The sequence below is a fragment of the Salmo salar genome, chromosome 12, assembly GCF_965601325.2.
Source record: "Salmo salar chromosome 12, fSalSal1, whole genome shotgun sequence".
Taxonomy (NCBI): domain Eukaryota; kingdom Metazoa; phylum Chordata; class Actinopteri; order Salmoniformes; family Salmonidae; genus Salmo; species Salmo salar.
The window spans coordinates 69,381,548-69,403,014 of NC_138302.1; the positions used below are offsets into that span (position 1 = coordinate 69,381,548).

The 21,467-nt window shown below is 39.8% G+C and overlaps 1 protein-coding gene across 3 annotated transcripts; it reads right to left on the reverse strand.

The window, feature by feature from the left end:
* Window positions 1–238: 238 nt before the first annotated feature.
* On the reverse strand, window positions 239–20,727 carry LOC106565669 (guanine nucleotide-binding protein G(i) subunit alpha-3). Of its 3 annotated transcripts, none has more exons than XM_014133020.3 (9): window positions 20,498–20,727; window positions 19,949–20,130; window positions 18,933–18,975; window positions 18,579–18,720; window positions 16,712–16,869; window positions 7,260–7,388; window positions 6,884–7,013; window positions 6,615–6,768; window positions 239–3,312 (listed from the first exon to the last, which is right to left on the reverse strand). In XM_014133020.3, exons 2-9 carry the CDS (start codon window positions 20,064–20,066, stop codon window positions 3,122–3,124), a joined length of 1,065 nt encoding a protein of 354 aa, XP_013988495.1. In that variant the 5' UTR covers window positions 20,067–20,130; window positions 20,498–20,727; the 3' UTR covers window positions 239–3,121. The 3 variants fall into 3 exon arrangements, with proteins under 3 accessions (XP_013988495.1, XP_013988496.1, XP_082815387.1); XM_014133021.3 differs by having other exon boundaries at window positions 19,949–20,087; window positions 20,498–20,721; XM_082959261.1 differs by having other exon boundaries at window positions 19,949–20,714.
* Window positions 20,728–21,467: the final 740 nt, after the last annotated feature.

Below are 21,467 nucleotides of genomic sequence, written 5' to 3' on the forward strand. Positions count from 1 at the left end.
AATCACGGCCAGATGTGATGCAGCCTGGATTCGAACCAGGGACTGTAGTGACACGTTTAGCACTGAGATGCAGTGCCTTAGACCGCTGCGCGGTTGTCAACCACTGACTCGTACAACCTTGTGGAGAGATATACAATGCAAACATTTCTATGACACTATATGATAATTACTGGTATAATAAGTCAAGTCTTTTACAATCTTATGATTGTAATTGACACTACTGAATAATTAAGACAAGTTTGGTCCACATTCAATTTTAATGCAAGAAGGAACATTCAGTGTGTTCAATTGTTAAACTGTTAAAATGTCCAAATAGCAATTGTTTTTTGCTTGCTTATATATTTTGTAGGTTAACTCTGTATTTTTTTTACAGTTTTTTGTAACTTTCTACAGAAGCCCAGAGGACATATGAATAAAAATAAATTCCCTCCTTATGCCGAGATCATGACTTATGTATTTATCTCATGATTTCTACATAACAAAAGTTGTTTTGTCGAGATCACCAAAAGTAGCACACATCATCCATTCATGTGTGCAGATGCACGATAGCCACCTCATCAAGGAGCCCTGTGGCTGCGTTGATGGTAATGCGGGGCATTTAAGCCCTGAATGATGCCTGACAGGCAGCAGCGTCTCCCAGGCTGAGTGCCGCCCCGAAGACCACAGCCAATCTCATGCAAGGAACAACGTAACTAACTAGACTAGTCTTGTGAGCTAGCTAGTTAGCTAGGTAGTCCTGTTAGCTAGCTAGCTAACTTGTTATCTTGCATAACTGGTGTATAATTATAAAAAGGTAATTTATTATAACATTTACAATGAGTGATGTCCATTCCTGACAGGCTTCAATTTCAGCCTTAGAGGCTGATAAATCAGGATGCTGCCTTGTAGGCGGTTTCAGATGTGCAGTTTCAGATGTAAGGTTCCTTGCAGACAGCCTACAAGGCAGCATCCTGACTGATCAGCCTCTGACACTACTACTGAAATTGATCGGCTGGCCAGGAATAGAGTGCACCCACTCTTGATCATATGCATAATGCACCAATTGCTAATCTGCCTGCAAGGAGCTTCACCTATGAAACAGGAGTTTTACCTATGAAACAACCTACAAGGCAGCATCCTGATGTTTCAGACTGAGGCTACTATTGAATCTGATTAGCCTGTCAGGATTAGAGCTCACCCACTCTGTAAATGTAAATATTATCCATAAAACAAAGTGCCCCTTACAATTATACACATATCAGTTATGCAAGCTAACAACCAGCATAGATAACAAGACTACCTAGCTAACTCGCTCACAAGACTAGCCAAGTTAGCTGCGTTGTTACTTGCATGCGATTGGCTGTGGTCTTTGATGTGGCATACAGCCTGGGAGACAGGTGTCTTTCAGGCATCGTTCAGGGCTTAAATGCACCATGAGGGCTTAGCTGCCACATGAGCTTTTAGCTCAAGGTAGCATAGCTTGATAACATTCTAACTTATAAATGGATAATGAGCTCAAAACACAAATGAAAGCATGAGGTTAGTATTAAAATGTACCATACCTTAGTGTAGCAATCAATAAAAACGTATGCGCTGATCCATTGTGGGCTCTGCCACCTCAGCCATACTGTCAATCAATACGTCTACTCCCATTTATATAGGTTCTCGTGATCTCAACAAAACAACTTTTGTGATCGACATAAGGGATGTCCTCTCTGGACTTCCGTAACTTTCTCCAGGCCTTTGCTATAAATAAGAAGATATTTTCAGTCAACTCACCTGGTAAAATAAAAAAAAGAAGCATGTTTTCAAAAGGAGGGGCGTTTAAAATGGCTTCCAGGCAAATACTTTGTTTATATTAAGGCCATTGTCTTCATAATAATCTTTATACAAAATAGTTATATCCAAAATAACATAATACAAGTTAAGGCAACCATTAAAAAAAGCTTTTTCTTTAAAAGTGGTTTTAAAACATCAAGTGATGTCTTACAGTCCGCTAAGAGCTAGTATAATACTTCAGTGTTAAGTAACGATCTGAATGGTGATCTATTAAAAAAAAATCAGAATTGAGCACATTAAAATAATGATTAACACTAGTGGATACTTAATTCCACAACAACAATTTAGGTTGAGCAATGACCATTTATACTAAGTGTACAAAACACTAGGAACATCTAGTCTTTCCATGACAGACTGACCAGGTGAATCCAGGTGAAAGTTATGATCGCTTAGTGATCACTTGTTAAATCCACTTCAAATCAGTGTAGATGAAGGGGAGGAGACAGGTTAAAGAAGGATTTTTAAGCCTGAGACAATTGAGAAATGGATTGTGTATGTGTGGCATTCAGAGGATGAATGGGCAAGACAAAATATTTAAGTGCCTTTGAACAGGGTATGGTAGTAGTGTGCCAAGTACTGCAACACTGCTTGGTTTTTCACACTCAACAGTTTCCCGTGTGTATCAAGAATGGTCCACCACCTAAAGGACATCCAGCCAACTTGACACAACTGTGGAGGTATTGGAGTCAACATGGGCCAGCATCCATGTGGAACACTTAACTCCTTGTAGAGTCCATACCCCAACAAATTGAGGCTATTCCAAGGGCAAAAGGGGGTGCAACTCAATATTAGGAAGGTGCTCCTAATGTTTTGTACCCTCAGTGTACACAGTTATAAAGATAAGTTATCAAAACTCAGAAAATGCATAATAGTTGTGATCCCTTATTCAACATTTACAATGTAATTAATACATTTGAATCCTTTACAGTGAATGCTGAAAGCCTATAAAGTGCAGAATGTTTTTAAGACATTTTACAGAAATTTGGCAGTAACTGTCAAAAACATAAGGCAAATCCAACACTCACAACTTCTATTCCACTTAAAAAAATAATAATCAGTCCATAGCTAAGGAATCCATAACAGCAAAAAGATAGAGCACTTATGTGGTTTTGGTTTGCTATGTAATCTTGTTTTGAAATATCCAAGGATTCATCATACATTATGGCAACAGTTTATGGTCTAAAAACCCATCCTGTATATGGTCTAACTGTCAAAAAGGCAATGATTGATTGATACCTGTAAATGTGTGATTCCAACACACTCCAGCCCCTATGATGACAAGACAGATGATGTTGCAGGAGTCTCAGTACAAGCCGACCTCCTTCAGGTTGGCTTTTATGATGACGTCAGTGACAGAGTCAAAGACAAACTGCACGTTTTTAGTGTCAGTAGCACAAGTGAAATGGGTGTAGATCTCCTTTGTATCCTTACGCTTGTTCAAGTCCTCAAACTGACACTGAATGTAGGTTGACGCCTCTTTGAATTCGTTTGAACCTAGAGCAGAGGGGAATATGTTTTCAATATAATTTCTGCAATTATTAACACAAGGACATGCAATATATGTATGACTTTTAATTAATATATTGCTTTTGGCAAACTAGTCATTTCCTACTATAGACTTAAAACTTGCTAAACTCAAATATCCTGCTTAAGCAAAGTGTGCCATGAAGCTCCTCCCATATTGCACAAGCTAATATTTCATAGAGGTATAACTCATTACTCAGACATCTCAAACAAGAATCCACTGTGTGCAAATGCACTGCACTGTGGTTACTATAACAACAATCACACAGGAAATTGTGCTTTGTGCTGTTTTATAGATGCTGATTCCTAAATATCCACCTGTATATCTCTAAAATGTCAAAGAATGTATTAGTAGCCCATTACGCTCGTACACAAATTGAAAATGGAAGATTTGGGTATTGATAAGTGCCTTAAAATTGTTGTTACACAGTGGCTGCACAGTAACACGCTAAACATGACGTCAGAGCTCAGACTCTGTGCTTGACAGTGCTGTATAGGTTTTGACTGACAGCCGTTGTGAACTTCAGCACCATTGTGATTCATAATGGACAGTTTTTGGGTTGCGTAAACAACAGTAATTATGTGATGGTGGGGATGCAGGGCCATATGGTGATGTACCGGGCCATACGCACTCCCCTCTGTAGTGCCTTGCAGTCGGAGCCCGAGCAGTTGCCATACCAGGCAGTGATGCAACCAGTCAGGATGCTCTCGATAGAGCAGCTGTAGAACCTCTTGAGGATTTCAGGACCCATGCCAAAATGTTTTCGTTTCCTGAGGGGGAAAAGGCTTTGTTGTGCCCTCTTCACAACTGTCTTTGTGTTTTTGATGATGTGGACACCAAGGAACTTGAAGTGCTCAACCTGCTCCACTACAGCACGTTAATGAGAATGGGGGCATGCTCAGGTCCTCATTTTCCTGTAGTCCAAAATCATCTCCTTTGTCTTGATCACGTTGAGAGAGAGGTTGTCGTCCTGGCACCACACGGCCAGGTCTCTGACCTCCTCTGTATAAGCTGTCTCGTCGTTGTCAGTGATCAGGCCTACCAGTGCTGTGTCATCGGCAAACTTAATGCTGGTGTTGGGAGTTGTGCCTGGCCATGCAGTCATGAGTGAACAGGGAGTACAGGAGGGGACTGAGCACGCACCCCTGAGGGGCCCCCATGTTGAGGATCAGCGGGGCGGATGTGTTGTTACCTACCGTTACCACCTGGGGGCGGCCCGTCAGGAAGTCCAGAATCAAGTTGCAGAGGGAGGTGTTTAGTCCCAGGCTGTTTAGCTTAGTGATGAGCTTTGAGGGAACTATTGTGTTGAACGCTGAGTTGTAGTCAAAGAACAGCATTCTCACATAGGTATTCCTTTTGTCCAGGTGGGAAAGGGCAGTGTAGAGTGCAATAGAGATTGCATCACCTGTAAATCTGTTGGGGCGGTATGCAAATTGGAGTGGGTCTAGGGTTTCTGGGATAATGGTGTTGATGTGAGCCATGACCAGCCTTTCAAAGCACTCACGGCTACAGACATGAGTGCTACGGGAAAATAGTCATTTAGGCCGGTTACCTTAGTGTTCTTGGGCACAGGGACTATGGTGGTCTGCTTAAAACATGTTGGAATTACAGAGTCAGACAGGGAGAGGTTGAAAATGTCAGTGAAGACACTTGCCAGTTGGTCAGCGCATGCTCGGAGTACATGTCCTGGTAATCCATCTGGCACTGCAGCCTTGTGAATGTTGACGTGTTTAAAGGTCTTACTCATGTCTTCCAGAACAGCTGATGCTCTCATGCATGTTTCAGTGTTACTTGCCACAAAGCAAGCATAGAAGTCATTTAGCTTGTCTGGTAGGCTCGTGTCACTGGGAAGCTCGCGGCTGTGCTTCCCTTTGTAGTCTGTAATAGTTTGCAAGCCCTGACACACCCGACGAGCGTCGGAGCCGGTGCAGTTTGATTCGATCTTAGTCCTGTATTGATGCTTTGCCTGTTTGATGGTTCATCGAAGGGCATAGCGGGATTTCTTATAAGCTTCCTTGATCGAGTCCTGCTCCTGGAAAGCGGCAGCTCTACCCTTTAGCTCAGTGCGGATGTTGCCTGTAATCCATGGCTTCTGGTTGGGGTATGTACGTACAGTCACTGTGGGGACAACGTCATCGATGCCCTTATTGACAAAGCCAGTGAATGATGTGGTGTACTCCTCAATGCCATCGGAAGAATCCAGGAACATCTTCCAGTCTGTGCTAGAAAAATAGTCCTGTAGCTGAGCACCTGCTTCATCTGACCACTTTTTTATTGACCGAGTCACTGGTGCTTCAGCTTTTGCGTGTAAGCAAGAACCTGGAGGATAGAATTATGGCCAGATTTGCCAAATGGAGGGTGAGGGAGATCTTTGTAAGCATCCCTGTGTGTTCAGTAAAGGTGGTCTAGAGTTTTATCCCCTCTGGATGCACATTTAACATGCTGGTAGAAGTGAGGTAAACCGGATTTAAGTTTCCCTGCGTTAAAGTCCCTGGCCACTAGGAGCGCCACCTCTGGATGAGCGTTTCCTGTTAGCTTATGGCCGTATACAGCTCATCGAGTGCAATCTTAGTGCCAGCATAGGTTTGTGGTGGTAAATAGACAGCTACGAAGGATATATATGAAAACTCTAGGTAGATAGTGTGGTCTACAGCTTATCATGAGATACTCTACCTCAGGTGAGCAAAACCGAGACTTCCTTAGATATCATGCACCAGCTGTTTACAAATATACATAGACCGTCACCACCCGTCTTACCAGAGGTTGCTGTTCTATCCTGCCGATACAGTGTATAACCTGCCAGCTGTATGTTATTCATGTCGTCTTTCAGCCACAACTCGAATGACTTAGGAACTGTGCACACTCTGGAGAGTTGTGTGGCCACTTGGAGACGCCAGTTAGTTCTCTCACTCAAACCATTGTATTTTTGTTGTGTGTTGCATCTACCCCAAATTTTCCAGGAATATTCTTATCATGTTACTGAATGTACCCAGAGTATTTTAAGATTTGTTATCCACAAATGCGGCGAAAAGTACAGAAAATGTATAATGCACATCAAATCAACAACAGCTTGTTAGAATTCAGTCTTGTGTCAGGTGAACAGTTGTGTCCCTACCTTTAGTCAACATTTTTCCATAATCTACAAACTGTTTCCTTTCAATTGTTTAAACGGTTGTGCATATGCTTTTCATATTTCTTCTGTAAGAAACATTTAAATGTATCCCTATCCATACAGGCCAATTCCAATGAATGTAAATGGTTAAAGATGTACCGGAGTACTCTGGGTAGCAGATAGTGAGGGGGCTCTTCTGGATCTTGTCCTCAAACAGATCCTTCTTGTTGAGAAAGAGGATGACGGAGGTGCCCGTGAACCACTTGTTGTTGCAGATGGAGTCAAACAGCTTCATGCTCTCATGCATACGGTTCTGTGGAGAGATGAACAGTGTTAGGGTCAGCGTGTTGGCAATCTCTTTTGATAAAAGAGCATCATGTCATTACCACAGGACTATAGATATAGAGTTTATGCCCTGTCCCACTCACCATCTCCTCATCCTCAGCCAACACCAGGTCATAGTCACTGAGCGCAACACAGAAGATGATGGCTGTGACTCCCTCGAAGCAGTGGATCCACTTCTTCCTCTCGGACCTCTGACCCCCCACATCAAACATCCTGCAGCCATGGAGATTCAGACAGAGAGAAATAACATGAGGAATTGAGAGATAGATATAGGTCATAAAAAAAGGAATGAGCGGGAGAGAGAAAGACAACCCTTCTACAGTAAATTGTGGTCACTAGGGTACTGTAGACAGCTTTGCGATTTTCTACATTAGTGAATCACTAACTGTAGGGACGAAGGTCCTCAGTTATTATTAGTGTAAGTCAGCGCACTTAGTGCTGTGTTAACAGCTTACTGACTTGAAGTAGAGGTCCTTGAATGTGAAGTGTGTCTCCACAATGCCGGTGGTCTTGACTCTGGTGCGCAGGACATCCTGCTGCGTGGGCACGTAGTTCTGCTGGGATATCCTGTCCAGGTCATTCAGGTAACTGAGGAGGAAGAGAAGGAAACTGACTTAACATAAGACTTACATACACTACTACTTACCAATTGTTGGATAATGCCATTTAAAATTGATGAACTAACACATGTAATGGAAGTTCTGGTTTTGGATCAACCATGGATGTGAACAACAATGCAAGTGAACAAATTAAGCCAATATGGAGGAATACAAAGTAAACAAAGAAAATTATTCCCAAAACAAAAACCTCAGAGTAATCATATGGGTGATTATCACAAAACTGACACTTGACCCAAAAGAAATTGACAAAATAAAAATGTTCCACCATAATTCCTCTTGGATCACTAAGATTAGGATCTGTATTTATCTATTTCATAAATCATTGTTATGTTTATTGAGCATATATTATGCATTTTACCACAATTTCCACAACTACCTAAGCAAGAATTAACATTAAGTTCAAAAAAGTCAAACAAATCCCTTTCTAATGAGTTTTAACATTGCTAATGTAATGAAAAGGCCTGAGTAAAACATGACACTTAACATGTATTTAGTAATTTCTCAAACTTTTCTGGATATTATATTTTGGCAATAATTACTTGTTATTTTTATGTACACATATTTGGATAAAATAACAAAAAAGGCACACTATCAGATTAAGCAAAAATGACTAAAAGTAAACATTTTATTTTTCCTAATATTTCCAAAATATTGGTGCATTACGGTAAAGCAGGTTCGGGAGAATGCATGTTCCGGTAATGAGTGTTTCCTAGTTTACCATTGAAAAACTGTACTGAGCTCTATTAGAGATTCAGTAATCCAAAACATCAAACTGTAATTTGTCAATCCCAAATTACTTGCATAAAACTAAAATCACTGATCTTAATGCAACTGACTAAATACCATTATTTTAGGATAAGTACTGTAATTACGTGCATGTATTTTCACAAGTCACTTCAGCATAAAAATGTCCCTTTTTAAAAAAGTAATTTAGGAATTTCCAGGTAATATTGGCGTATTAGGACATGGATATGTGTGGTTCTAAGGTATTTTATATGCATTTCTAAGTTGAATGGGATTCTACAGGCAAATGGCACAACATGATATGCCTAAAGCTTCTAAATACAGTTTCTTCAGAAAGTATTCACACCCCTTGTCTTTTTCCACATTTTGTTGTTACACAAAGCGGGATGAACATTTATTTAATTGTATTTTTTTTTAAACGATTTACACCAAATACTCTCATGTCAAAGTGGAAGAAAAAAAATCTAACATTTGTAAAATAAAACACTAAGACAGTGCATTCGAAAAGTATTCAGACCCCTTTTTCCACTTTGTTACATTACAGCCTTATTCTAAAATTAATTTAAAAAATAAAAACAAATCTCATTAATTTACACACAATACCACATAATGACAAAGAAAAACAGGTTTTTATTACATTTTTCAAATGTAATAAATAAAAACTGAAATATGACATTTACATAACTATTCAGACCCTTTACTCAGCGATTACCGCCTTGAGTATGATGCTACAAGCTTGGCACACCTGTATTTGGAGAGTTTCTCCAGTTATTCTCTGCAGATCCTTTGAAGCTCTCTCAGGTTGGATGGGGAGCGTTGCTGCACAGCTATTTTCAGGTCTCTCCAGAGATGTTCGATCGGGTTTATGTCCTGGATCTGGCTGGGCCACTCAAGGACATTCAGAAACTTGTCCCGAAGCCTCTCCTGCGTTGTCTTGGCGGTGGGCTTAGGGCCGTTGTCCTGTTGGAAGGTAACCCCTCACCCCAGTCTGAGGTCCTAAGCACTCTGGAGCAGGTTTTCGTCAAGGCTCTCTCTGTAGTTTGCGCCATTCATCTTTCCCTCGATTCTGACTAGAATCCCAGTCCCTGCTGCTGAACAAAATCCCCAAAGCATGATGCAGCCATCACCATAGGGATGGTGCCAGGTTTCCTCCAGACGTGACACAAGACATTCAGGCCAAAGAGTTCAATCTTGGTTTCATCAGACCAGAGAATCTTGTTTCTCATGGTCTGAGTCCTTTAGGTGCCTGCAGAAATGTTTTGGTACGCTTCCCCAGATCTGTTTCTCGACACAATCCTGTCTCGTAGCTCTACGGACAATTCCTTCGACCTCATGGCTTGGTTTTTGTTCCGACATGCACGGTCAACTGTGGGACCTTAAAATAGACAGGTGTGTGCCTTTCTAAATCATGTCCAATCAATATAAGTTGTAGAAACATCAAGGATTATCAATTGAAACAGGATGCATCTGAACGCAATGTCGAATCTCACAGCAAAGGGTCTGAATACTTAAGTAAATAAGGTATTTGTTCATTTTTAATAGATTTGCAAGTAGATGGATATTAAATTATAAAAAATAAATCAGAATCAGGATGTAACGTGACAAAATGTGGAAAAAGGGGTCTGAACACTTTCGAAAGGAATTGTATCTTGATTAGATAAGTATTCAACCCCCTGAGTCAATACTTGTTAGAATCACTTTTGGCAGTGATTACAGCTGTGATTCTTTCTGCGTAACTCTCGAAGAGCTTTCCACACCTGGATTACACAACATTTGCCCATTATTCTTTTCAAAATTCTTCAAGCAATGTCAAATTGGTTGTTGATCATTGCTAGACAACCATTTTCAGGTCTTGCCATAGATTTCAAGAAGATTTAAGTCAAAACTGTAACTCTGCCACTCAGGAACATTCACGGTCTTCTTGGTAAGCAACTTGTGGCCTTGTGTTTTAGACTATTGTCCTGCTGAAAGGTGAATTCATCTCCCAGTTGTTGGTGGAAATGTTTTCCTCTAGGATTTTGTCTGTGCTTAGCTCCATTCAGTTTATTTTTTTATCCTGAAAAACTTTCCTGTCCTTTACAATTACAAGCATCCCCATAACATGATGCAGCCACCACTATGCATGGAAATATGGAAAGTGGTACACAGTAAGGTGTTGTATTGGATTTGCCCAAAACATAACACTTTGCATTCAAGACAAAAAGTGAATTGCTTTGCCACATTTCTGCAGTATTAGTTTAGTGCCTTGTTGCAAACAGGATGCATGTTTTGGAATATTGTTATTATGTACAGGCTTAAATTATTTTCACTCTGCCAATTAGCTTAGTATTGTGGAGTAACTACAATGTTGTTGATCTATTCTCAGTTCTCCAATCACTGCCATTAAACTCTAACTGTTTTAAAGTCACAATTGGTCTCATGGTGAAATCCCAGAGTGGTTTCCTTCCTATCCGGATGCCTGTATTTTTATAGTGACTGGATGTATTGATACACATCCAAAGTGTAATTAATAACTTCACAATGCTCAAAGGGATATTCAATGTCTGCTTTTCTATTTTTACCCATCTACCAATAGGTGCCCTTCTTTGCGAGGCATTGAAAAACCTCCCTGGTCTTTTTGGTTGAATCTGTATTTGAAATTCACTCCTCAACTGAGGGACCTTAGAGATAATTGTATATGTCAGAAAATTGTATATGTCGGGTACAGAGATGAGGTAGTCATGTTGAACACTATTGCGCACAGAGTCCATGCCACTTGTGACTTGTTATGCTAATTTTTACTCCTGAACTTACTTAGGCTTGTCATAACAAAGGTACACTTTCAAAATGGGGGATGTCCTCTAAGTACATTTTTTAAATTATTTTTTTTAAATTTAACTCGGCAGGTCAGTCAAGAACAAATTCTTATTTACAATGACGGCCTACCCCGGACGACGCTGGGCCAATTATGCGCCGCCCTATGGGATTCTCAATCATGGCCGGATGTGATACAGCCTGGACGGCGTGTTGCGCTTTGCTGAATCAAACTACAGATTGTGGCTTTAAGTTAATTAAAAAGGTGTTTATACACCCATTTTTCTTGACAACCCCTATTTAGTCAAATAACTGATGTTTAACAAAAATTCTATACAATAGGTGTAAGGAGTGGTCCTAGTAAATAAAGTTACCAGCACAGCAAACCCATTGACCATATGTTAGAATTAGCTTATTATAATTTGCTGAAATGAAAGATAGCATTACCGAAACGGACCTAAAAATTATGCGGTAATGAGAAATGTGTGTTTCGGTAATTAGAGGCCAGTAGTTCAATCTGCAAGTAATAGGAGATGGCCACTATAATGAGCAACAACAACAAAAAATTGACCACATTGCTGAAGCCCCATTCATGCCTCCATGTTGGTATGGTAAGTTTTCCCAATTTGAGCTTTTGTCATTTCGGTATATCAAGTGTCATAAAGGGGGTGTTTGAGAATAACATTCTCATTCTGAAGGCATATAAGTGAAGAAATTAAATGAACTTCTGCTCATCTAAGGACTGCTCCTCTAGATGATGCATCATGGGTGAATAAAACAATTTAAGAAATTATTGGAGTTTTTACAGCAACTTGAAAAAGTTACTGTTCACGTAATAAATATTATAGTTTAATGTAAACTTCAATTAGTATAAATGTTTTGATTTATCGACAACATATTTTGCATCTTACAGAAATAAGTTAGGTTTTTCTAAAGTAAAATGCATTCAAATGACCCGAGAGGCATTTCGATAATGAGAATTTGGGGTGAAAATGTACAAAATTCAGGTGCCAGTGAGTTCAGGACAGACAAAGCTGTAGGCTATTTGTGCAAGGGATACGAAGTAATCAAGTATTTACTACATTTCCACTGGATCAGATCATTAAATCTTTCCCTTTCATGCCGAGTGGTTATCGAAAGGGAGAGAGCTGGAAATATTTTTCAAATACATTGAGGAAATAGTCATTCACAACAGATAAATAAAAGATTAAAAAAATGTAATAAAAACTCTGCTAAATGACAAATTTAAAAATTGTCAAAACTCGTAAATAGAATGAAATAAACAAACTTTCTCACACGCGTGAGCTCTGCAATCGTGTCAACTCCGACAATGAACGGTAAACAACTAATAATATTGAATGCATTAAACAGAAATGACCATAACCAAACAAAATTGTAGATTAGAAATTAATCGGAATTAATGGTAAATGTAGGCTACTACTGGTGATATATGTACTGGGGAATTGATAGACAGTAACAATCAAAGGGCAAACAATTCACAAAGCAAATAGTCCGGGTAGCCATCTTATTAGCTGTTCAGGAGTCTTATGACTTGGGGGTAAAAGCTGTTGAGAAGCCTTTTTGTCATAGACTTGGCGCTCCGGTATGGCTTGCCATGCGGTAGTAGAGAGAACAGTCTGTGGCTGGGGTCTTTGACAATTTTTAGGGCCTTCCTCCGACACCGCCTGGTGTAGAAGTCCTGGATGGCAGGCAGCTTAGCCCCAGTGATGTACTGGCCGTACGCGCCACCCTCTGGTCGGAGGCCGAGCAGTTGCTGTACCAGGCAGTGATGCAACCCGTCAGGATGCTCTCGATGTTGCAGCTGTAGAACTTTTTGAGGATCTGAGGACCCATGTTTCCTCAGGGGGAATAGGCTTTGTCATGCCCTCTTCACAACTGTCTTGGTGTGTTTGGATCAAGATAGCTTGTTGGTGATGTGGACACCAAGGAACTTGAATCAAGGATGTGTTGTTAACTACCCTTACCACCAGGGTGCGGTCTGTCAGGAAGTCCAGGATCCAGTTGGTGTTTAGTCCCAGGATCTTTAGCTTAGTGATGAGCTTTGAGGGCACTATGGTGTTGAACGCTGAGATGTAGTCAATGAATAGCATTCTCACGTAGGTGTTCCTTTTGTCCAGGTGGGAAAGGGCAGTGTGGAGTGCAATAGAGATTGCATCATTTGTGGATCTGTTTGGGCGGTATGCAAATTGGAGTGAGTTGGTCTAGGGTTTCTGGGATAATGGTGTTAATGTGAGCCATTACCAGCCTTTCAAAGCACTTCATGGCTACGGACGTGAGTGCTACGGGTTGCCTTAGTGTTCTACAATTTAGGGAGGTTGCCTTGTTGTAGAACACTATCTTGCTTGTCTCAGCAAGGAGCAACAATGTTTAGTCACGCTGTTAGAGTCCACGTTACGGCAGCAACGGACTCAACCACACGAAAGCCCGGCCATCCTCTTTTCAGTCAGCTGTTCGTTAAAAAAAAAAAAAAAAATTATACTTCACACTAGAACTGCTAAAGCAGTCATTTTGACTAGAGGTTGACCGATTAATCGGAATGGCCGATTATTTAGGGCCGATTTCAAGTTTTCATAACAATCGGAAATTGGTATTTTTGGATGCCGATTTTTTTTTTTTTTTTTTAGACCTTTATTTAATTAGGCAAGTCAGTTAAGAACACATTCTTATTTTCAATGACGGCCTAGGAACGGTGGGTTAACTGGCTTGTTCAGGGACAGAACGACAGATTTTTACCTTGTCAGCTAGGGGATTCAATCTTGCAACCTTACGGTTAACTAGTCCAACGCTCTAACCACCTGCTTTATATTGCACTCCACGAGGAGCCTGCCTGTTACGCAAATGCAGTAAGAAGCCAAGGTAAGTTGCTAGCTAGCTAGCATTAAACTTATCTTATAAAAAACAATCAATCATAATCACTAGTTAACTACACATGGTTGATGATATTACTAGTTTATCTAGCCTGTCCTGCATTGCATATAATCGCTTAGGTACACGTTGCTTCAACCATAAACATCAATGCCTTTCTTAAAATGAATACACAGAAGTATATATCTTTAAACCTGCATATTTAGTTAAAAGAAATCCAGGTTAGCAGGCAATATTAACCAGGTGAAATTGTGTCATTTCTCTTGCGTTCATTGCACGCAGAGACAGGGTATATGCAACAGTTTGGGCCGCCTGGCTCGTTGCGAACTAATTTGCCAGAATTTTACATAATTATGACATAACATTGAAGGTTGTGCAATGTAACAGGAATATTTAGACTTAGGGATGCCACCCGTTAGATAAAATACGGAACGGTTCCGTATTTCACTGAAAGGAAAAACGTTTTGTTTTCGAGATGATAGTTTCCGGATTCGACCATATTAATGACCAAAGGCTCGTATTTCTGTGTGTTATTATGTTATAATTAAGTCTATGATTTGATAGAGCAGTCTGACTGAGCAGTGGTAGGCAGCAGCAGGCACGTAAGCATTCATTCAAACAGCACTTTCGTGCATTTTGCCAGCAGCTCTTCGCTGTGCTTTAAGCATTGCGCTGTTTATGACTTCAAGCCTATCAAACTCCCAAGATTAGGCTGGTGTAACCGACGTGAAATGGCTAGCTAGTTAGCAGGTGCGCGCTAATAGCGTTTCAAATGTCACTCGCTCTGAGACTTGGAGTAGTTGTTCCCCTTGCTCTGCATGGGTAACGCTGCTTTGAGGGTGGCTATAGTCGATGTGTTCCTGGTTCGAGCCCAGGTAGGAGCGAGGAGAGGGACGGAAGCTATACTGTTACACTGGCAATACTAAAGTGCCTATAAGAACATCCAATAGTCAAAGGTATATGAAATACAAATCGTATAGAGAGTAATAGTTCTATAATTCCTATAATAACTACAACCTAAAACTTCTTACCTGGGAATATTGAAGACTCATGTTAAAAGGAACCACCAGCTTTCATATGTTCTCATGTTCTGAGCAAGGAACTTAAACGTTAGCTTTCTTACATGGCACATATTGCACTTTTACTTTCTTCTCCAACACTTTGTTTTTGCATTATTTAAACCAAATTGAACATGCTTCATTATTTATTTGAGGCTAAATTGATTTTATTGATGTATTATATTAAGTTAAAATAAGGGTTCATTCAGTATTGTTGTAATTGTCATTATTACAAATAAATAAATAAGAAGAATCGGCATCGGCTTTTTTGGGTCCCCCAATAATCGGTATCGGCGTTGAAAAATCATAATCAGTCGACCTCTAATTTTGACTGCTTATTAATTAAATGTATTACTCAGTCAAGCATCCATCCTTGACTTTACCTAAATAATCCTATATAACACACTGCCGTTGTTAGAATCATAATATCACATACAGAACTGGAGCTATAACAAGTTTTAGGAGGGCATGTCATTATGGTTTTCCCCCTCATTGACCCTCCTCCTCCTGACAGTAAGGCCTGCTCCACCCATTCTCCCAACATTGGAAGAACAAGCTACGGGCCAATTATCAGCACAAAATGTCATCACAGAGAGCAGGCCCTACAGCTCAAGCAAAAAACATCAGCAAATCATGTAACATCATCGCTTCAGAGAGATCAGGCGTTACCTCCGTTTTGATGACACAGAAATGAGAAATCTGAAAACAGACAAATTTGCCATGGTAACTGACGTTTGTACAGAACAGCATTGCACAGAACAGCATTGCAAACCAGGAGAGAAGATCACTGTTGATGAACAATTGTTCCCAACAAAAGCTTGTTGCTTTTGTACAGAACAGCATTTGTAAAGAACAGCATTGCAAACCAGGAGAGAAGATCCCTGTTGATTAACAATTGTTCACAACAAAAGCTTGTTGCTGCTTTACGCAATACATTGCGAGTAAACCCGACAAGTTTGGAATTAACTAATGGTTTGACGTGGACACCAAGCACATGCCGAATGGCTTTCTTAGAATAAGGCCGTAATGTAACAAAATGTGGAAAAAGTCAACGGGTACTTTCTGAATGCACTGTATATTAAATGTATTTATTACACTGTAATGACTGCTCGTTAGACTTGATTCTAACACCAGCGATTCTAGTGTTAAACAGTTCTGGCGTTTATTTTTTCATGATGGTCTTCATCCATAACACGGTCATTGTGCCAGCCATACTCTTCACACACCCACACATTGTAATAGTGTATTGTTGTATTGTACATTTTATCATGTAAATTTGAAGTAATGGAGCAATGTACATACTGTATGTATAATGCAATGTTTAGTATGATGTACTATTTTATTTATGATGTAGGCTATTGTTTAACTATGATGTATTATTCCTGTTTGGACCCCAGGAAGTTTAGCTGCTGCATTGTCAGCAGGTAATGGGGATCCTAATAAATACTCAATCTGTAGCCTGTTGATAGTACAGTAGATTTTTTGAAAAGCAAGCTCCCAACAGAGGCAGTGGAAAACAGAAAAACATTTCAATGTATAGGAAATGAGTCTAGGCCGCAGCCTCCTGATTAACATGTCACATAAGACCTTAGGTACAAGTTCGTTACACTTCTCCCTATTTCCAATGATTTTCTGGAACTCAAATATTATTTTCAGATCATCAGGATTTCCCCAACCCCCCATTTGGATTACAGTCTCGCTTCTCATGTTTGAGGATGGCCAGTATTCTTCCTATCAGTCATAATGGTTCTCTGGTCATTATAATATTTGATTCAAGTAGTGTTAGAACAGAGATTTGTAATGCTCTTACTATGAGGCGGAGTCGTTTAGCTGGTACTCTCTAGACCTGCCAAAGCAGATCTGGACCCCTCCGTCCTGCCATAACCTCTTGATGACCCCAGCCAGTTCAGGGGTCATGACCCCTTCCTCTGCAGAGCTGGCCAAGGCAAAAAGCTGGCGGGCATCATCCTGGAGACACAGCAAAACAAAGAAAACCACAGTTACCAACAGGAAACAACAATGCTCGTCTATCGTGGAAACACAGTATGACAACAGAAAAATGTCAATCCCAAATAGGGTTGGGCAGAATCCAGATTTCCATATCGTGCCTGTGCTGTCCCGGGATATATGGTATTACTGGTAATGCACACAGGGGGCACTATTTCCCCCCCCCCCAAAAAAGAAAATCATAATTTACCAGAATGCTAACAAGTACGAAGGAATCCCCATAGTGGATGCTAGGTAAATGCTAACAAGCTCATGGAAACATTTACTACCAAGAAAACCCAGTATCTCAAAATGTAGTTTGCAGCACGCACAAAATAAATATTAAACAGCAGGGATCTTAATCCAGGAGGGGATTGTCTCTGCTGCAGCTACCAAGAAGCTTGAGCTTGCAAGCTAACATTAGCCACTTAGCTAACATTAGCAAAACCCAACTGGGGACAATTTATTTGGCACAATTTGATAGTTAACTTAATAGTTATACAATATATAGCAGGGAAACAACCGTAGTGAATTTCATACAAGTGTAACTTGATCACCTCACTTAAGTTGCGCTACCAGAGTGACAGTACCCTTGCGAAGCGCCCATTTTGCTCTTGTGCTTCTTTGTAAACAAACACATGTGACTGGCTCAAACAGATGTTTTGTGAAACTAGTACCAGTAAGCATAATAATGAAAAATAATCTAACAGGCAAAATGATTAACACGGTCTGCTTTATTCATTACCTAGTGCACAAGTTGACAGCAGGTATTTATTTAACAAAGTACTAATATTCAAATGTATATAAAAACAATTATCATACTGATGGTATCTCAAAATAATCCGGGATACTGTATACTGCCCAACCCTACTCCCAAATCAACATGTTCAGTACAGAATCAGTTTTCAAGTGATTTACTTCACATGCTGACCATCCATGTTGTTCCTAGACTGTTGTCCTCTGCTACCGCATGGTAAGTGGTACCGATGCCCCAAGTTTGGAACAAACAGGATCCTGAAAAGCTTCTACCCCAAAGCCATAAGACTGCTAACGGTTAACCAAATAGCTACCCGGACCATCGGCATTGAGCCTTTTTTGCACTAACTTTTTTGACTCATCACATACACTGCTGCTACTGTTTACCATAACTAATATGTATAATAACTTGGCTATATACAATGAGCACCAGTACCGAGTTGATATGCAGGGGTATGAGGTAATCGAAGTACCCCCTATATATATATATATATATATATATATATATATATATATATATACACTTCGATTACCTCATACCCCTGCATATCAACTCGGTACTGGTGCTCATTGTATATAGCCAAGTTATCATTACTCATTGTGTATGTATTATTACGTGTTTTACTTTTCTATTATTTCTCTCTGCATTGTTAGGAAGGGCCCGTAAGTAAGCATTTCAATGTTAGTCCACACCTGTTTTTTTTACAAAGCATGTGATGAATACAATTTGATTTGGAACAAAATGTCACTGCAGCCAGTAGATCATTCTGTACACTGTTCTTGTGAAGTATGTACTTCCTTGTAGTCATAACAATGTAAATAGAAACAACACTTACTGTGGCATTTTACAAGGAAACAATAGTAAATGAATCTAACATAATCTATTAAACTAATTAAGAGCAGTGGAATGTAAAAGAATCTTCAAGCTGACTCACTGATCGTGCAGTGTCCCCAAAGTCTATGCCCAGCCTGCCCATAGCTCTGATGATGGCGATGATGGACTGGATCGTGTTGCTGTAAACCACCACTCTGTACTGGCTGCACTCCTCCTGTGTGTACCCGTCCTCATGGATAATTCTGGGGGCAGGAAGAGAAGGTTAACATGCGCATCTTACTGGTGCTTGCGGTCAAAATCTAATCTAGGCCTCGTGACATAGATATCATATCGCAAAGGCTCATCGCTTATACAGCACTTCACATGGGTTCCTAATCAGTCAATAGGTTTAAACAGAATGCTAGTTTCTTATTTTCTTTTGGGTGTGCACAAAACGGTTGAAAAATGTACTCACTTCATCTGCTTTACAATTGTGCTTTTCCCAGACTCCCCAGCACCTTGAAGTGGAATGTTTAGAGGCAAAGAAAGGAGACATAAGATCAGGAGAAGTTTCAAATCCTTAGCTCTACTAAATCTGTAGAGATATAACAACAGACATGCACAGAGCTCAGAACCAGCTGATCCATCTGTGACAGTTCTACAACCCCCTACTGTTTTGGGGCCTTTGCACCTGCCCTGAGAATCTAGGGGAAAACATCAGGCTACATCATGAGCATGAACGCTAAAGTGTTTTTTTAATGCAGTCTGTGGAAGACTGAATTGTAATGACAGCTTTCATTTGAGTAAAGTAGGTTCCACCATAACCATTGCCAAATAGCATCTATGAATGTGGTAGGCTCATGACTAACTGCTTTAGCGCCTATTGACCATAGTATCTTCTGACTGGGGGTGTTTTGTTAAGAGCCCAGATGCTTTCTCTAAACATTAACACGTATTGCTTGCGGTATGTTTTTGGAAACATAAGGAGCATATTTTTAATATTAGCGAGAAATCATTTTCAAAAAACAAAAAGTTTAAAACAATGTGTTCCCACACGGCCATATCTCCATGTTACATCTCTTGTTTATTAAATCCATAGGTGTCCACCTGCGATAATTAGCTCAAACAAATATGTGCAAGCATAACTGGGGAGAAAGTGTAGTTCATCAACTGGCGGCACACAGCTTGTGGCTCTGTGAAAACTGCTACAGTAACTGTATATATTTTTTTATTTAAAAGAGTATTTCTCGCTGATATGAACGATAAGGGGCAAAGCATGTCTCGAAAACCGGTTTGAAGGCGATGATTATTGACTTTTCAACATGTTAAAATACAGCGTCGAAAGGGTAGATCAAATGGAGCCAAATGTGGCCGAATGTAACCTCAAACCCTAAATACAGAAGAGTTTTCGAGAGCTAGTCATGAGCCATACATAACAGTAATTCGATCAGTTAGACAGACACCCTCTACTAGTCACATATGAACACTCACCTAGAAGCAACAGTTTGACTTCACTTGATGCCTTTTCGCCAGCTTCTCTCAGATTCCGATCAATATTTTTACTCCTCTCCATGGCAGCTTTATCTTCGGCACTTAGTGTGCAACCCATTTTGATCCCAGCAGGTAAATCCTATGAAAATGTCTCGCTTTTAATCTACCTGGCTTTTGACAAGCTGTCCAAATGGAAAAAACGAAGGTGTTCAGTAAAAAGAAAGAATGTCATCCCTAATTCTACAAAATTGTATTGCTGTGTCTGTCAAGCGCTTGACGCAGAATTCTGTCAACTACGACACATTTTCAAAAGAAATGTGTGCGACGACGAGCATGAGAAAAAAGGAAGGGAGAAAGGCGTTGGCCGGGAAACTAGCACTTTAACCATAAATATATTTGTTAGCTTTTCCTATGCACATGGAGGAAGCCGAATACTTTTGATAGAAGAGCAAGAAATTCAAAACTCATACGAAGAAATTAAGTAGTTAACATTAGTTACCACATTATCTTAATTGGCTAGCTAGAAACTTCACTTTATAACGTTACTACCTGTATGTTCTTTCCGCGTTGCGTTGGCTGTGTAAAAATTGAGCTAGATAGCTGAGTTATAACTTCACTAAAAATAAATAGCTACAATCTAAACACCCTAGACAGTGACTCAAAATACTCACACACTTCTAAATACTATTGGCTGTTAACTGTTCTAAATTGTCTGGTCCTACAATAACGTAGAGTAGAAAAATATGTTTACTTTCAGAGCCACGTGACGCGGAAATTGAGGGAAATAATTGCCGGGCTGATGGGAAATGAAGTCCATATCTATTAGTAATTGATTGTAGTGATTCTCAACCAGGGGGTCTAGGACAATTTGGAGTTTTCAGAGGTCCCTAAAAAAATGCTTAAAACTAAAACATAGCACCTGTCTGTAGTATATACTGTATTATTTACAGTTAACTATAGTATAAATACTGTAGTAAAATAACTGCAGTATATACTATAGTAATTAGTGTAGTGTTTTTGCAGACTGTACTTTACTGTAGTATTTACTGTAGTGTTTTTTGAGGACTGTAGTATTTACTGTAGTGTTTTTTTGAGGACTGTAGTATACTGTAGTATTTACTGTAGTGTTTTTGCAGACATTACTGTAGTATTTACTATAGTGTTTTTGTTTTATAATCCTTGACATAGCCTCCACTTCTTTCTCCTTCAGGAAACCTGCTGTAGAAATACTAAAAGAGCACATTTTCCATAACCTGTAGGTAGGTAGGTAGGTAGGTAGGACTGGGGTCTGAATGGATAGTTCAGAACTACTCTTTTCTATAACCTGTAGGGAACACAATAAATGGTGTATACTCGGCATGTAGGTTTCTCACTTTTGGGTAGAACAAACTGTGATATGGGGGAGGAGAATGGGCAAGGCATATGAAAATGAAATACTGTCGTTTTTATTATAGTTTAAAAAGTGTGGTGTTTTTGTTCACTGTAGTGTATATTACTGTAGTATTTACTAAAAAAAAAT

What these genes read in the sequence shown, in the direction of transcription:
- LOC106565669 (XM_014133020.3), bottom strand. Translation starts at nt 20,066, where the DNA reads ATGGGTTGCACACTAAGTGCCGAAGATAAAGCTGCCATGGAGAGGAGT. An exon ending in TTGGGGACACTGCACGATCA is followed by an intron (nt 16,870 to 18,578) that starts GTGAGTCAGCTT and finishes CTGTGTCTCCAG; the next exon opens with GATGATGCCCGCCAGCTTTT. An exon ending in TTCAAGGACCTCTACTTCAA is followed by an intron (nt 7,014 to 7,259) that starts GTCAGTAAGCTG and finishes CCATGGCTGCAG; the next exon opens with GATGTTTGATGTGGGGGGTC.